We start from the raw sequence: 18,172 nt of genomic DNA on the forward strand, positions 1-18,172 counted from the left end.
GCCAGCCAACTCCAGTTTATTTACTGAGCATGATGTTACATGGTATGCAATATCCCTTTGGCCAGTCTGGGGGTGCCCCCTCCCAGCTTCTTGTGCACCTCCCCGCTGGCAGAGCATGGGGAGCTGAAAAGTCCTTCGCTTAGTAAAACACTACAACTACTTATCAACAACTGAAAACATAAGTCTGTTACCAGCATTATTCTCACACTAAATCCAAAAAACAGCGCTATACCAACTGAAACCATGACGGCTGCTTACCCAAAACTGGAGCCTGCATATGCATGTTTGTCAGGCTCCAAGGATGGCATCTGAAACAATTCTGGAGCACTACATTACTCCCAGATCTTTCTTTCCCCCCCTCCCCTTCTCCAGATCATGAAGGCCAACTTCTTGTAGAACCTTGTACTTGTTTTTTTCATCAAATGTAATCTCTCAGGAACAAATGTATTAGCCTAAAGTAACTGTTGTTTTATAGATTATTCTTGCCTTTTGTAGTTCTTGTTTGAATACTTAAGATAATACAACTTAGTAAAAGTATAAAGAAATTATACCAAGTTTTGGGTTTGGGGTTGTTTTTAATACTAGTTCTGCAGCTAACAGATACAAATTATTGATTGTTTGGTCAAACACTGTTTTCATTCTTATTTCTGTGCTACTTTCCCAGGAAACCTAATAATTAAAAAGAAGCCAGATCAGTAGAATTTCAGATGTGGCAATGGCATCTACTGTAATCAGTTCAGTTCCTACCACTGCATCTCGTTTTGCTTTACTACAAGTAGAAAGCGATACTGATTCAGAGCCTGGAAAAGGAAGAAGTGGCCGAGGTGCCAGTAAATCTCAGGCTTCAGGGGGAAGATCATCTACAAATGAGAAAAAAAGAAAGAAAAGGAGAAAAAAGAAGGAACAGCAGCAGAGTGAGGCCAATGAGGTAACTGGATTATATTTTCAGCAGTGGGTAAGGTTGTTATCTGATAAATAATTTTTGCTGTCCCTGACAAACAGTTGTTTTGGTTTTTTGTGAAACTGTTGTGGCTTAACGTGGCAAGTAACTAAAACAACCACACAGCCATTTGCTCACCTCCAAAGGGTGAGTGGAATGGGGGAGAGAATAATAAAAAAAAAAAGTAGAATTCATGGGTTGAGATAATGCCAGTTTAATAGGACAGGGAAAAAAAAAGGTAATAGTAATTATAAAAGAAAATACAAAACAAATAATGCACAGCACAATTGCTCACCACCTGCTGACTGATGCCCAGTTAGTCTCTGAGCCCCAAGCACCTCCCCAGCCAACTCCCCCAGTTTCTATACTGAGCATGGCATCATATGGTATGGAAGACCCCTTTGGCCAGCCTGGGTCAGCTGTCCTGGCTGTCTGCCCCACCTCAGCTTCTCGTGCACCCTGGCTGGCATGAGAAGCTGAACAGTCCTTGACTTGGCAGCAACTAAAAACATCCATACGTTATCAATGTTATTTTCATCCCAAATCCAAACTACAGCACTATACCAGCTATCAGGAAGAAAATTAACTTTATCCCAGCCAAAACCAGAACAACTGCCTCAAACCAGGACAGAAACAAATGCTACTTAGTCACAGAGACTGCATCTTTTTCTTTGCCTTGTTAAGAATTATTTATAGAAAAGTAGGATATTCCCTACTATACGAGTTGAAAATTTTTAATGAGAATAAATTGCTAGGTTTTACTTTTTTGACAGCACCACTTGAATAATTAATTTCTAATGACGGGAATGACTTTTCTAAAAAGTGATTGCTAGGAAAACCTCTGGTTTTCAGAGGTTTTTATGTGGTCAGTTCTAGTTGCCTGCTTGGACAGCATGTTAAAATTCAAAGGTGCTTTCAAGTTGTTTTTTTTTTCTTTTTAGGAGCTAGTTGGACCTACGTGCTCTGTCTGAAGAGCTTTAAAATCTGTTTCCTTAAGTTGTAATTTTCAGGTTTATCCATCACTTCAGCCCCCTAATAAATCCAGAGCCTTTTGTTTTGTTTTGTTTCTTTCTGTGAATTGGGGAGCAGAGTGAATAACAATGGTGATTTTCTGACATTGGGATTCTTAAACCTCAGATGAAATGGAAATTAAGTGAGACTGAAAGAATTGTTCCAAGATTCTGGAAACTGGAATTCTAGATTGCTGTGTCTGGTGACTGGTCTGAGATAATATTTTTGCCCGAAACTGTACACATCTCTTATCAAATTTACTATGTAAAACAAACAAACCTCCCAAAACCTTCTTTTTTCTTTCAATATCTATTAAACATAGAATCTTTTAAATTTTAGTAGTTGCAGTAATCCTAAGTGATTTTTTTCAGTTTTGATGCTGTTCTTATTATATTGAAGATTAAGTTTTCAATAAGGATACCCTGATGTTTCTTTATGCTTGCCTTAACACCATCAAAAATTTTAACACCATCAAAATAATTGTATGTATGCATATGCATTGCATACATCTACAGAAATTCATTTGCATGGAAATGACACTTATTCCTGTGACGGCAGAGAGGGAAGGAAGGGCTGACTCATTTTCTTCACCCCAGCATGTACCATGTCTATGGCAACACTCCATTGAAACTGTAAATCAGAACGGTCTGCACCAGTGTTCTTGCCAGCAGTGTAATCTGAAGAAGGAAGCAGGGGTTGTAGTACTGGTTCAGGCAACAAGACAGTAGCAAAGCAAAAGGCAGTATGTCAAGGGACTGTTTAGAGCGGAAGGAAAAGAATTCTGAGGTTATCTGCAATGGTTGCCTGATTTTAAGTCACGTAAGGTAAGCTGCCATTGTAAGAAGGAGTCATGACACTCTATAAACACACATTAAGGAGAACACTGTTATTGTACTTTGTTCCTCTTTGTTTCATCTTTCACCTGATAATACCTTCTTTCTCACCTCCAGGAGCCTTTATGTTAAGGAAATGCCTGTCTCTAAATTGATAGTAGATTGTATTGGTGCCTTTATTTTCACTCCAAGTAAGGACCAGAGTGTCAGTTATGTTTAACCTTGAGCAGTGAATGTCTTTGAGCTGCCAAATTTGCAGGTTACTTGTTCACTATCCAATTTTATAATTGTGTACAGTATTTTTAAGATGGCACTGTTGCATCCGTATGGTGCAGAGATTGAAAATAATTCTTATTGCAGGTTCTTAAAATGTGACCAACTTTAGATTGTTGACAAACTATGAGGACTTATCTACATTGTTCTTTTACTACCTGAACCCATAGTTCCTCTGTTTGCCAATGCCAAATCTGTGTATACCACCTTTCCTTTGTCATCATATTTAATTTGGGTCAGGTGTGAGCGCACAACAGTATGTGATCCAGCATGAAATTTGTTGGGCACAGTTATCTCTTCAGATTTGTTGAAAGTATTTTCAGCTGGCAAAATGTATTTACTTTTTCATTGGTTTATGTTATGTGGCTGTGGTGTTTCTGATCCACAGTTTTCCGTAATTTTGCATTACAGTGTGTACCATAAATGATTAAACAAAAATGTATCCCAAACTACAGAGTAGGGTAAAGCATATGCACATCTATTTGTACGTGTCTGAATGCCTTTTTAGTCCATTAATACTGTTTCTGTATACTTGCCCATGTTTTGATTGATTTAAAAAATAACTGTTTTTCAGCTCAGAAACCTTGCTTTTAAAAAGATTCCTCAGAAATCCTCACATGGAGGCTGTCTATCTCAGCATGAACAAAAACTTCATACTACAATGCAGAAGGACTCTCAGGAAGAAAATTGGCAGGAGTGGAGACAAAGAGATGAGCAGGTACAGCTTACTGTATTTAGTTATCTTTGGCTTTCCTGAAACATGTTACGCCATGAAATTAAATCTCATGAATAGAGAAAGATGGGTGGAGAGGAAGCAACAAAATACTGTCACATAGAAAGAAAGGTTTCAGTGGCAATTCAGGCCACATCTTCTGTGGAATATAGTTTAGAGCCAGCATATGCTGCTTTTTGCACACCTCATAGCTGGGCTGTGAATACTGGAGTATGGTAAGAGGAGTTTATATCATTTAGACAACAAGTAGAAGTACTGCCATGGAAGGATGGTGAAGTGCCGTGGTGAGAGCAAAGCTGAGTATGTTTTGGTGGAGCAATATGTGGATATACAGTATCGATCCATAGTAAACCAGGCTCAGTAAGTTCTGTTAGGCATGAAATAAGTAGTTCCTTTCTAGGTAACAAAGAACACTTGAACTCTGGAGTGCTGACTGTCCTTTAGCACTCCAGGGTAGTCCTATTATTGTTGTAAAGGAAAAGAGAGAGAAGCCATGCTTATGTTGGTGTGGTATGCGTTAAAGGAAGAACCAGTTAAACTATCTCGAAGCCCACAATAGCACCACTCTTAAAATTAGCAAGAGATGGTAATTGCAACCCACAGGGGGTCCCTGTAGTAGGAAGAAAAGGTAAGGTATTCTTTTGAAATGAAGATGAGAAGTGTTGGAAGCTGTCATGTTTTAGCCCTAGCCGGCAACTAAGCACCACACCAGGTCGAGATAAAGACAGTTTAACAGGTAAAGCAAAAGCCATGCACACAAGCAAAGCAAAGCAAGGAATTCATTCATCACTTCCCATGGGCAGGCAGGTGTTCAGCCATCTCCAGGAAAGCAGGGCTCCATCACGCGTAACGGTTACTTGGGAAGGCAGATGCCATAACTCCGAACATCCTCTGCTTTCTTCTTCCCCCAGCATTGTATGCTGAGCATGACGCCATATGGTATGGAATATCCCGTTGTTCAGTTGGGGACAGCTGTCCCAACTTCTTGCGCACCCCCAGCCTACTCACTGGCAGGCCAGCATGAGAAGCTGAACACCTCTTGACTGCTTATCAACAACTAAAAACATCAGTATATTATCAACATTATTTTCATCCCAAATTCAGACCACAGCACTATACCAGCTATCAGGAAGTAACTATGCCAGCTGAAACGAAGACAGAGTTTACCTTATTTTTGTGTGTTGATTGTTCTCTTTTTGTACAACTTAATCTTGGTTAACCTTCCTGTAAACAGTAACATAGGTTTTAGCTGTTAGATTTAGATTATCCACTGCAACTGTAGCATCTATACCCTCTAGGTAAATCTTTTATTTGGGTTCCATTGAACTGTTGCTGGTACTGGTCTTCTCAGTTCAATCCTTCAACCTTCTATGCAGCAAGAGCTGGACTTTCCTGCATTCCTCTGTTTTCCTAAAACACAAGGAAAAAAGAGATAATCGCATCCTTCATTCCTGTTATGTTGTTTCTAGTTCTTTTTCTTAATAGCTCACACCTAGAAAGCTTCAAATTTTCTTTCCATCTCCCAAGAAGACTTACTTACTTCATTTTCTCAGAAATGAAAGATAAAACATCTTGAAATAATTCAGGTTTTCTCAGTTCTGCTGTCCTTGTAAGAAAAAAATAAAGCGTGCTTAACCTAGTCTTTTCTATGCAATGGATGAGCGCTTAGACTTTCTGGAGGTCTACAATGACAATTTTCATCCTTTTAACATCACCTGGATTTCATGTTTTGGATTGAAAAATTATTGTAAAGAAATCTCATGTAAACAAATCATCAACAGCTGTATTACATAAAGATGTGCACAAATTATTGTGTACTTACATCCAGCTCAAAGTTTCCTGAAGCAAGATATCTCATTACTTATGGTACAAAGAGCTATATTAGCTGTTAGCAATGCCATATGTCAGTGAAACATAGCTTTTTGGCAATTGTAGTAATATGGGTATTGAAACTTAAATTTCAGTGTGGTCTTAGAGGTTTTGTCTTCTTTTTTTTTAACAACTTAGTCACATGAAATACATTAATTCTGTTTCTTCAGCTGACATCTGAAATGTTTGAAGCTGATCTCGAAAAAGCATTGCTGCTAAGCAAACTGGAATATGAAGAGCACAAAAAGGTATTTGCAAATAAATTTGTAAAAGCTGTACAAGTTTTTTGAATTGTAAAAATACAGCAAAAAACCTCCTAGAAGTACCATTTTCTTCATCTAAGTTGTTTGCTTACACTGTTCAGATGCTTAAGAGTTCAGAGAAATATTGGATTTGAAAGAAACCATATATAATAGTATTAGGTGGTTTTGTTTTGGTTGGGTGGGTTTTTTAATTGACCTGTAAAGGTGGAAATCTAGTTTTACTTTTTCAATTTTGTGGCATATAAATGCAGTGAAATTTTTTAATAGTACAACAAGGGATCCTGACCTTCCTCAGAAAGAGTCCAGCACACTTGAAGAGTAAGAGAAACAAAGCACTGACTCCTTCTTAGGCCTTAAAGTAGTAGTTATGTTTGAATTGTTTGCAGTTTTGCTAACATCTTACCTCTGTTTGAGTTTAAATATTTTATTCTAACAAGCTGTGTATGTTTTCTCAGCTGGTCAGGATCCTATTTTCTGAGTGGTTCTTATGGAACACTGCAGAATTGTTCTGAACAAGTATGCTTAAATGAAATCTTTACTTCTAACAGGAAGTTGCTTCTTATTTGCAATAAATCAGGAGCCAATGAAATGTTATTAAAATATGTATATTTAAATATAATTATGCATCATAAAGAAATAAGAATTGCACATGCACTTTTATGCAAATGTCTCTGTGCAATACTTTGGTTTTTTGAGGGGGAGAGTACCATAGTTCTTGGAAACCAAGGATAAAATTTTAAATTACATAATAAAAGTTCTTTTTAAAAATGAAGACAACCTTCTGGCATAGTAACATAGCATCAGTTGTAGATTTTTTGAGAATTACCTCTGAATAATTTAAAATATATACTGTATATTCAAAATACACAGTACATGAATATGCTGAACAAATCTTGTTTCTATGGAAAGAAAAGCATTCCTTTTCCATCTTTGCTCTCTATATAACAATTTTTTCTTAAGATTTTTTAACATTTAAGATTATTTTAAATCTTAATTAAAATACTTAATTAGTATTTAAGATTATTTTTAACAACTGGGACATTGATAGTTTGCTAAGAATGTTAATGTAGATGTGTGGGGAGGTGGGACTCAGGTTCAAACAGCTGTTTTGTACCAGGCTGTCTAATTTCAATCAGCGTAAGGACAGTTGGTAGAGCATTGCTGCACACTAATAGCTCTCCGACTTCTACTGAATGAGAAAGCATATTTTAAGAATAAAAAGAAGGTACAGTAGACATCTGTTTTTTAAAGAAGGTACTAACCTGCATTGTGTAGCACTTCGCCTTCCTGCGTTTGACTACTATATATTCTCAGTTTATGTGTTTCCGGATAAAATTTAATGTAGGTGATTGAGGAAGTATTAGGTTGATAGTTCATTTGCTGTTTAGTGAAGAGCAATGCTCTACTTCAGAGAACAGAATCGATGCTTAATTGCTAATATATCCTGCACTATGTAAACCAATCTGGAGCCTGCAAATTACTGTTCAGGCTAAAATCTCCTTTGGTACATTATCACTATTTTTTTACTTGTATAAAGCTTCAGGAAAAAATATTTGGGTATTGAAGAAAATTATACCAGTGGGACTTTATTCTTCTAGGAGTATGAAAACGTTGAAAATACTTCACCTCAGTCAAAGTCTGTGAATAAGAAAGAGAAAAAGAACCAGCAAGGAAAAGACAAACCTCTCACTGTGTCTCTGAAAGACTTTCAGTCAGACAGTAATATAGGTATGCCTTATCATACCATAATGAGCTGTTCTACTTAGAATTTTCATAGTGTGTGTGCTAACAGCAAAATGCCCTTCTGTCTGTTCATTAATACTGTGTTTAAACAAAAACGAAATGAATTGCAGTCAGTGTGTCATACTGAATCTAAAAGCTAAGTATTCATTATATAATAATGAGCTAATTAGATTAGCAGGAAAAAAAGAAGCGGTTAAGGGAAACATGGTTTCATGTGGTATCCCTGCGGTGGGTGGTGAACACAAAACACTTTTACTGTGACTTTTTTTTTTTAAATCTAAGTGGTTTGTTTTTTTTTTTTACTAAGTTTGCACTCCTCAGGCAACTGAGTTTCTCTGTTTTCTGGGTAACAGCAAGTCATTGTTTGCCTTTCTTCATGATACTGGCTTTTATTAAGATGAGTAAATATTGAAATAACTTACATATGCTCATTATATGTGTTATTTATATGTTTAAAATTCCTTCATCTGTGTCCATAGAGCAGAGATTCTGAATTTTAGTGACGAAATCAAGGTAGATGCTAGAAAAGGAAGAAAGTAATTTGTTTCCTAAGGTTTTTCTTTTAAGGATGTTTTAAACTAAATCTCCAATATTTATTAAACACATTATTTCCAAATATCTGAATAGAGGAAAAACACTGAAAGCACAGCAATCTGGAAGGCATGGAAGGCATTCAGGTATACAGTGAGATATGTGCTAAAAAAGCCTAATAAAAAGAAACAAACCAACAAATTTCTTAAGTGTCTGTACCAAAGACATTGCCTTCCACTGAAGCAAACAAATATGGGATGCTGTTTTTCATTAAATAGTCTGCAAGATCTGGGAGAGATGCAAATATAGGGCTTGAGGTAAAACATAGTTTATAATCTTGGCTTCTAATGCTTTAGCAATGACATTTTTTTATTGTGTCTTTGAGAAGAGAGTTAATGTTGAAGAATGCCAAGAGATGGGTTTTACTCCCCACTTTTCAAAATGGCTTGTTTCAATATGCAACTGTACAAGATTTGAGTGTTTTATTGATGTAATTTTTTTTTTATTCTTTTCAGATAACCTTGCTAAAAAACATGAGGTGAGTCTTATTCAAACTAGTTTAATAAAAAAACGACACCAAACTCTTATGTTAAGAAGGTAATTATTTTCACACTTTCAGTAGTGACAATCATTTATACATTCTGAAAACTGACTGATTTCCATTTGGAAAATTTTTACAGATGCAGATTTAATCGAAGTGTATGGCTGCAGTTCTTGTATCTTGAGAACTTAGTTTTGGCTTTCTTAGAACTATCTCTTGCTTCTTTAGTTTTCAGATCTTTGATGCAACTTGCAGATTTAAACGCATGTTAAAAATAAAAGTGGTAGTACAAAAAAGAGAAGCAAATTAGGTAAGAAGGTACTGTGATGCTACTATGCTGTGGCGCAGCCCACAAATACTAAAACTCTTACAGGGAAGAATATTTAGTAGAGAAATAAAACATAAATTAGTTTAGTCATAAAGCAAAATTATTGAATTCCAACTTCATGCTTTTGTGTAATCTCATAATCAGCTAAATGTTAGCTCTTAATTAATTTCTAGGCTCTTGAATTGGTATCATATTCTATAGGTGGAAGTCACAATATTCTCAGGATGTACAACATAAAACAGTATCTGGATTTAATGTTTTTCCATGACTTAAGCTATTTTTTAAACACGTTAATTTCTAGCTCAATATTAACTTATATGTAAAGGAAGATATCTTATAATACTTATTTTTGACAGGAACTGAACTCTTCCCAGTCTTCATTGCATGATGGAGGATTTTTCAACAGGCTGGAAGATGATGTTCACAGAATACTTGAAAGAGAGAAAAGGAGAGTCCAGCTCACTGATTACAGTGAAATGGATAACTGCATATCTCATGAACACAACCAGGCATGTAAAACAGCAGTCATTCTGAAGTGAAGAAGTTTGCCTAATGAAGCTTATTCAGTGATCAGAAGGGAGCACCTCAGTAGAAGAAAGAACAAATCAAAAGCATGATAATCTTAAAGAATTAAAAAACCCACAACACTGTAATATTTTTATCTCTCTGAAGAGGTATTTAAATGACTTATTTTTTTTAGCACGAAACACTTGAGATTGAAATAATTTTTGCTCCACAGAAAATGCCAATATTTATTACTGCATTTCTTATCCTTTTGGTATCTACTATGCACATATACCTCTTTTGTTTTGACTAAAAATTCTCTTCTCTGACAAGCAAAGAAGTTGCCTTTCCCAAGAATTGAACTCACATGACTAAATTATTAAGTCGTGATGTTTTCTTGCTTATAGGAGAATGTTTTGAAAGATGGCAAAACAGAACGACTAAAGCTCGAGCTTGAAAAGAAAGATGCAGAAATTGAGCAACTGAAAAATACAATAACTCAGTGGGAGGTATGTAGTTGATAATACCTTCAAACAGTAGACAAAATTTAACATTTTTATACATTTGAAACAAAGTATTTATTAAAATGTGACCAAGCTGTAGAAATGCTTTAGACTGGCCACAGATGACGTATTTACAGAGCAAATTAGTCCTTCAGCACGACATGAAGCAGTCTTTCTTGTTAAGTTAAGCATCCTAAAAATAATCAAAGAATCAAGACAAAGCATCCAGAAATAAACTTCGTCTCTGGCATATCAGTCATTACTTGTTTTCTAGTATTGCTGTTTTCATGGTCAGAAAAATAAAGATGTCATTTAAGACTAGGGAATATCTTGAGCAATCTGATCTGTCTTGGAAGTTAGCTCTGCTTTGAGCAGGAAGTTGGACTTTCTTGGGTCTTTTCCAACCTATTTATTTTTTAAACTCTACTCAGCTTTTCTTGCATTTAAGAGCTACATATTGTAGGGATTTTTTGTAGATTCAGTCCAATATTTGAAATGGCTAAAGAAACCAGCAAATATTTTGTCAGGTTTAAGAGAAGTTCCTCTAAAGCCACGGTGTAAGAAGAATGAAGTCCTGTGTTTTGTTATATGTCTTCCTATTACATCCAAGTGAAATTGGAAATCAAACTCACCATATGCTAAAACACACCAGGAAAGAAAGATTTGCTCATTAATAATTGCATGGTATTGCTATATACTGGAGTAGCTAGGGAAAACGTCTCTTCCTATTCTCAGTCCATGTTAGCATTGTCTGTATAGTAGCTAGGGCAAAAAGGGCAAAATTTCCATGAGAAAATGGCATTGTAACAAAGTATAGTAAAGCACCATAGAATTATTTTACATTATTTTACTACTATCTTTGGTCATTGCTTAAGGTAGACTGAGCAGGTTGCCAGATTGGGAGTTTTCTGATGCTTCAAAGAAGTATTTTTACTTGTGGTAATAAAAACATGAACTTTATTAACAGCTGTTTTCACTGTGTACTAAAGTTGGAATTCCCAGGTGAAATTCTAAAGAAAAAAATCATTCTTACTTACCACTATCAGCACTTGATCACATTTGACTGAATAAACACAATGCGTAAGGATACTGGTGAGGTGATGGATGATGAGACAGCTGTTTAATTTTATGAACTTGTCCAGAGACCTTAATACAGTTTTAGATGGCAGTGAAGGTCTGGTTTAAATGTAAGTTAATTATCCTCAAGGACTGGTGTGATACTAGAAGTGGAAGATAGTAGCTTCTTTATTACAAAAAAAGTACGTCTGAAATTAAACTTGTTTCAAGAGCCTACAAGAGCGAACTGTATGAGAGACTTGCAACAGGAAAAATAAGTTTACAGCTAAGATACATGGCTAGAACTGCCATTGCTGGCATGGAAAAGACTAACTTATGAGTAAAGTGTAGTGATACCAGATAGATTGAAAAATCAGGAAAAATAGGTTCTTGAGTAGTAAATTGTAAAGAGTTGAAAAGGAAAGAAACCATAATGTAATAACAATAACTGCTGAATAAAATAAGCTATAGAGCAGTGGGGTCTTGTCCTGCTTGCCAAGCAATATGGCAAACGATTATCTCGGTATCTAGAAAGTACATTGCAACTGTTGTGATTTTTCAGGGGAGAAACTAGAAAGCCCTTGATGCAACACGCCGCTATACTTCAAGCAGACCTGAATGGTGGTTCCTGTCTATCAATGCACTGACATAACATTCTTATTTTAACTTGCTCTAAGCTTTGTGCTTGCCTTTTTTGCTCAACTCTCAAGTTATTAATCCACTTCTGTCATGTATTCTTTACTTTGGCTGTGGTTTATTTAATTAAGACCTATATGATCTTAAAGCTCTCTTCCAACCTAAATTATTCTATGATTAGATTATCTGCAGAAGTTATCATTTTAAACTCTATGTCTGGCTGTTAGTCATGCTTATTTTATAGAATACTTTTTTATTTAGTAGGGCATACATGTAATAATCCAATCTCTTTAATACAGGCGAAGTATAAAGAAGTGAAAGCAAGAAATGCACAGCTTCTGAAGATGATGCGAGAAGGTGAAAGTAAGTAAGAGTTTTACCAGAAAATTTCAATGTTCTTTTTAAAACATGGAAGAACTTTCACAGCAGCTTTTAAAAAATGACTGAGTAACAGCTATAAAGAACTAAGAAGGTATTAATTTGCAGTGACTCCAGTGAACTACAGAATTTGGTGGGCCACACAGTACTGCATTTCTGTTATTATATAATGAAATAATCAGTTGCATGTTGAGGTCATTCTTCGAAATATAAACTGTTCAGTTACATTTTAGGTACAATGATCCTTCAAGCTAGACTTTCTTTTGCCAGTGACAGCGATCTGTTCTGTACTGATCTCATCATAATATCTGTTTAGACACACTTGAGGAAACTGTTCAGTTCTTGCATCTTTGTAAGCTGTGCTTTGAACTGTTGGAAACTTCATTCTACACCTAAGCAAGTCTTTTGCCACACAATGAATGGGGATAGCTAAACCACAGGATTATAAATACAGCTGTGTTCTAATCTTCTTCTGTTACAACACTATTCAGAGTTTTTATGATTCAGAGTTTGTTGGCAAAGTTGGGAGGGAATGCTATATATACACTTATATATATGTAAATATCCTAGTGTCTTTATACTTATGCATAGTTATCCTTTAATATTGCTAATCTTGTTTGATGAAGTTTTTTGAGGCTATGAAGCTAGCCTCACTAATTTTGTTACAAATTTGCTTTTGCTCTTCAGTTTCTTAATTTAGCTCTTGAATATAGTGTCTTCAGCTAAAAAAGAGCTCAATTTTTTTCTTTAAAGGATGTTTACAAAACTATGCCTAAGCTAGTTCAGATACTCATAATGTGATTGAGCCTCACAAATTTTAACTTGGAACTTTATTACTTCAGGTCAGTGTCTAAGCCAAGATGAAATATTTTCATCTTGAGAGGAAAGAGGTAAAGTTCTGAAGGTTTTTCTTTGTGCAGTAGTAACATACTATAAAACAAGCAAGTTTGTGTTTTTCTACAGACTGAGTATTCTGTATTTTAGAGAGAAGAAAGTTCATGGCAGAACGGAGCCTTGAAAAAAACTCATTTCTTCATATTGAGAATTTTAAGTTATCCACAGATATTTCATAGACACTAGCTAAACAGCTAGTTTAAACTGGTTTAAACATCACCATATCTGAGTAACTAGAAGTTTCCATAGCTATGACTGAGCTTGGATGTGAAATTTATGATCCCAAAATCTTGATCCATTGCTAATATTCAGTTTTCTGATGGACTTTATCTCTAGAATCAATGCTGCTTACAGGGTTAAGTGTGGGGTAAGTAGTGCAAGGTTGGGGTTTAATCTCCAGAACTTTTCAAGATGCTCCTAACGGCACTGGTAGCTAATGGTTGGTTTTGCTTTACAACATCTATTGCTCTTTTAGTGAAGACAGCATTATTTAGAGGTAACAAAATAGTGAAGTAAAGTGATGTCACAGTGCTGTTGCGGACAAAGACCTGTAAATCTAAAAAGATCCTCATACTGTGTCTCTCTCTCTCTAGTGAAAGACAAAGCAGAAATACTCCTACAGGTTGATGAATCTCAAATTATCAAAAATGAATTGACCGTACAGGTAAGCAAGGATTTCTAAATGTAAAAGTTCATGGGTATTTCAAAGTTGCTATTTATTTAAGGCAGTGATAGAGGCAGGGAGGGAGGAAGCTGAAACAAAAACTTGTTTGAAGCAAATTTCATCCTTAGCCCTTCACTATGTGTGTTCGACCACATGTATTATGTAGATCTCCAGTATGATTCACTTACAACTGTTTCTGGAAAGACAGCAGACCTCACCATGCCTGAAATGATTTCACCCTGAGCAGCATCTTAGGAATGTCATTCTCTGGTGAACCAAGCTAGGAAGCTCAGAAAGGTGCTTCGGAAGATGGTTCTTTCCTGTGTGGTTTGGTGGTGGTGTTTTCTTGGGGTTTCTTTTATTTCTAGTCTCAAGTTTACAAACAAAAGTGAGCTACAAATGACTTACGACATGTCAGTTAGCAAGTCAGTGTAGTAGAGAGCATGCAAGACTTTTATATTCAGTTTTTGATCTGCAGAGCTATTAGTTCTAAGCCCTTGACTTGTCCAAACATCTTGCATGTAACACAGTACTATTTTTTGAGGGGGATGTAACAAGCTTATCTGTGTTGCATAATACTACATCAGTTAAGTGTTTTATGGAATAAACTAATGCCGAAACCAAAAATTGGAAGACTTTCTAACTTTATAGCTTTTCTACATCATTATACAGGTAAACCAGTAAAAGTTGCTTGGGAAATAAGTCATTAAAGAATATTTCACTTGTATTTTCAGTTTATGTGCAGTGCTAGTGGTAGTCACTCTTGAACTCAGGATTTATTACCTGCTTGTTCGATACAATACTAACGGAGAACAACACTGACTTGATAAACTCACAGATGTTACGAATATTTTATAAATCCATATTCTGTATGCTTTTAGGTAACTATACTTCATGCTGCCTTAGAGCAAGAAAGATCCAAAGTGAAACTACTGCAGGCAGAATTAACAAAATATCAGGTACTGTTTTTGTGTTTTGTGTGTTTGTAAATTTTCTGTGTTTGTAAATTTACCTGTTCTTGATGTAGCTGAGCCTATCATGAGGTAACATGCTCTGAACTGACCTATTAGCTCTAATTTTTCCAGTTAAAAAAAAAAAACAGCTCATATTGTAGGGGAAAAAAACAGTAGCAAACCTAAAGCACAGTTTTGGCAAGTTGAAGTCTACCACCTGTTCTGTACTTTAAAACTTCTTGAAGCATGCTGGTCAATAAACATACTCCAAGCAACAAGTTAGTTTGATTGTGTAAGTCTAACTGTGTGTAACTGGACTAACTGTAGATTTCATGGCTTTTTTTGTCACATTCTTGCTTTGGTTCTGTATCTTACTTCTGTCTCTAACCAAGTCTTTGTAGGAGATTCACAGCAAGTTGTGTCAAAGTATGAGTGATAAGATCAGTGTCTTGCTGACTGTGCATATGCTGTTTTGTTCAACTTGGCTGTTAATGCAACTCATGCTAGTGAATTTCAGTTAATTTTTGCATAAGTAGTATGCTGTTTAACATTCTGACTTTTTTTGAAGCGTGACAGTATTTGCAAATAAAGATTTGTACTTGTGCATAACTTGACACATTTTGGGGTTGTTTTGTTTGTTTGTTTTCGTGGGTTTTCTGTTTGTTTTGACTGTGACCTTTTGCATAGGTTTACAAGGAGAGCCTGTAGTATATAGTGGGAACTTCTAAGGTAGCCATGTAGTCTTTGGCAAGCTATCCTATTTCAAGTTGCAACACAATGTGTTGGAATACTATCATTTTGGGAAAACTGTCTCACTAAGACATAATTACTCTTTCTTAAGCAACACATCTTTTCTGATTACATTAAATGCTTTGGCTAGAAGCAAGTTCCTTCTTAAAATTGTCTTGCAGCAGTTGACAAATGCATATGCTTGTTCAGTCTGTTACAGACAAGCAGAACACTCACACCACTAACTGAAACTAAAGTAAATCTCCTGTCAAATTCACTCATTCACATCACTGTTCTGACTTACAACTTCAGTCTTTCCATTTGTTTTCCCCACCCATCCATGCCTTTGATAATGTTAAGTATTTTTCTCTGTAAATAGAATTTTTTTAATAAGATAAATTTTGAATAAGATGCATTTATCTTGCGGTTAGCTGTAATAAACGGGATTAAAAGAACAACAGTATAAATTTTTTTTACAAAAAATGGTCTTTGTTATATGCTTAGTAATTACTGCAAAATCACCTATTCTGATGTTATTTTTCCTCTGTCCTCGCCAGTCTAATATGCTTTTATCTTTTCACATCTTGCTTTATTTCTTGCTTACGTCATCACCCTGGACTTTTTTGTTTTGCTGGTTGGGTTTTTACCTTTTTAAATTTTTTGTGTGTGTGCTTTGTTTTAGGAGACCCGTCTCATCTGCCTTGCACGGATTGTTGTTTCTGCTTTTATTATTCTCTCCTGTAATCTTGCAGGCCAACCAGGACAACCCTTCCTATATTGCTACTTTTTGTGGTGTTGTCTTTGATGACATGAGGCCCACTTTTTTATGGAATGCCGCTTTGAAATATACGAATGCATTTTTTAAAAAAATAACAAAAATCTGTGGATTAAAAAAAAAAAACAAACCACCACCACCAAAAAGCAATAAACCAGTGTGGTTTTATCCCTAGATGTTAATGTCTCAGTTATGTACCCCATAAATGCCTTGACTGTTTTAATCTACATAACAATATTTTGTGTTCAGATGAGATTGTGTCCCCTAATACTTGTATAATTTAACAAAAGTATGCAACTTAACTCCTGAGGTTTTTTCTTGTTAATTTATACTACTTTAATACCCAAAACAACTGCAGATATAAAGTGTCATGTCTAATATATTAACTCAGCATTTGTTTTAATTCTTTCTTACAGAGCGGGAAAAAAGGGAAAAGGCACTCAGAATCTGACCAGTGCAGGTGATCTCCTCTGCCACGAGATTCAGAGCAAAAAGCTGTCAAAGCTTTCTTCAGGGTTTTGCAGAAGTTTATATATTTCTTGTACAACTGCTCAACTATGCCGTTTTTGAAGAAAAAATAACAATTACTAGTTTGTTTAACAGTCTGAGTAATTGATTTGTTGCACTTTCTGCTACAGAAAAGTTAGAAAACTACTATTCCAGCAGAGCTGAAACTAACTGTAATGCCATTAGTTTTTCATCATTCAATAAAATTTACTCTAACATTTCTATGTTGGAATTCTTGCTTTCACAGAATTTCTCAATTAAGAAGACTTCATTTAATGTCTGTCGAAATCCAAATGTGCAAGTGGTCAAGGTTTCACTAAGTCAAAACTGAAAATGGGACAGCTCATGCAAAAGCATCTTGCTGTTGGTGAACACAGATGTGTTTTAAAAAAAAAATAAAGTCAACAGGCATTATTTCCTCTCCCTGTATATGACATCATAAGGTTCAACAAGGCCAAGTGCAGGGTCCTGCACCTGGGTTGGGGCAATCCCTGGTATCAATACAGGCTGGGGGATGAAGGGATGGAGACCAGCCCTGCTGAGAAGGACTTGGAGGGACTGATGTGGATGAAAAGCTGGACATGAGCCGGCAATGTGCACTTGCAGCCCAGAAGGCCAACCATATCCTGGGCTGCATCAAGAGAAGCATGGCCACCAGGTCGAGAGGTGATTCTGCCCCTCTACTCCACTCTGGTGAGACCCCACCTGAAGTCCTGCATCTAGCTCTGGAGCCCTCAGCATAGGCAAGACATGGAGGACTTCAGAAGAAGAGGAGGGCCGTGAAAATGATCAGAGGGCTTGAACACACCTCCTGTGACAAAGAGCTGGGAGAGTTGGGGTTTGTACTTGTTTTGGCTGACATAGAGCTAATTTTCTTCATAGTAGCTAGTACGGGGCTGAGTTTTGGATTTGTGCTGAAAACAGCGTTGGTAACACAGAGATGTTTTTGTTATTGCTGAGCAGTGCTTAGACAGAGTCAAGACCTTTTCCACTTCTCACCCCACCCCACCAGCGAGTAGGCTGGGGGTGTGCAAGAAGTTGGGAAGGGACACAGCTGGGACAGCTGACCCCAACTGACCAGAGGGATATTTTATACCATATGACATCATGCTCAGCATAAAATGCTGTGGGAAGAAGGAGGAAGGGCTGGACATTCGGAATGATGGCGTTTGTCTTCCCAAGTAACCATTAGGCATGCTGGAGCCCTGCTTTCCTGGAGATGGGAGAACACCTGCCTGCCCATGGGAAGTAGTGAATGAATTCCTTGTTTTTCTTTGCTTATTAATCTGTCTTTATTTGAACCCATGAGTTTTCTCACTTGTACTCTTCTGATTCTCTTCCCCCATCCCACCACAGGGGAATTAGGAAGCAGCTGTGTGGGGCTTAGTTGCTGGCTGGGGTTAAACTACAACAGGGTTGTTCAGCCTAGAGAAGACAAGGCTCTGGGGAGACCCTGGTGCAGCCTCAGTATACAAAGGGAGCTTATAAGAAAGAGACTTTTTACCAGG

General features: G+C 36.4%; 1 protein-coding gene across 2 annotated transcripts; it reads left to right on the forward strand.

The window, feature by feature from the left end:
* Window positions 1-715: 715 nt before the first annotated feature.
* GKAP1 (G kinase anchoring protein 1) lies at window positions 716-16,621 on the forward strand. Of its 2 annotated transcripts, XM_010297265.1 has the most exons (11): window positions 716-928; window positions 3,632-3,775; window positions 5,830-5,907; window positions 7,521-7,641; window positions 8,712-8,734; window positions 9,422-9,574; window positions 9,977-10,078; window positions 12,064-12,127; window positions 13,630-13,700; window positions 14,582-14,659; window positions 16,574-16,621. In XM_010297265.1, the coding sequence occupies exons 1-11, from the start codon at window positions 716-718 to the stop codon at window positions 16,619-16,621; spliced, it is 1,095 nt and encodes a 364-aa protein (XP_010295567.1). The 2 variants fall into 2 exon arrangements, with proteins under 2 accessions (XP_010295567.1, XP_010295643.1); XM_010297341.1 differs by lacking the exon at window positions 9,422-9,574.
* The last annotated feature ends 1,551 nt before the right edge of the window (window positions 16,622-18,172 follow it).

Source organism: Phaethon lepturus, unplaced genomic scaffold, assembly GCF_000687285.1.
Source record: "Phaethon lepturus isolate BGI_N335 unplaced genomic scaffold, ASM68728v1 scaffold4440, whole genome shotgun sequence".
NCBI classification, from domain to species: Eukaryota; Metazoa; Chordata; class Aves; order Phaethontiformes; family Phaethontidae; genus Phaethon; species Phaethon lepturus.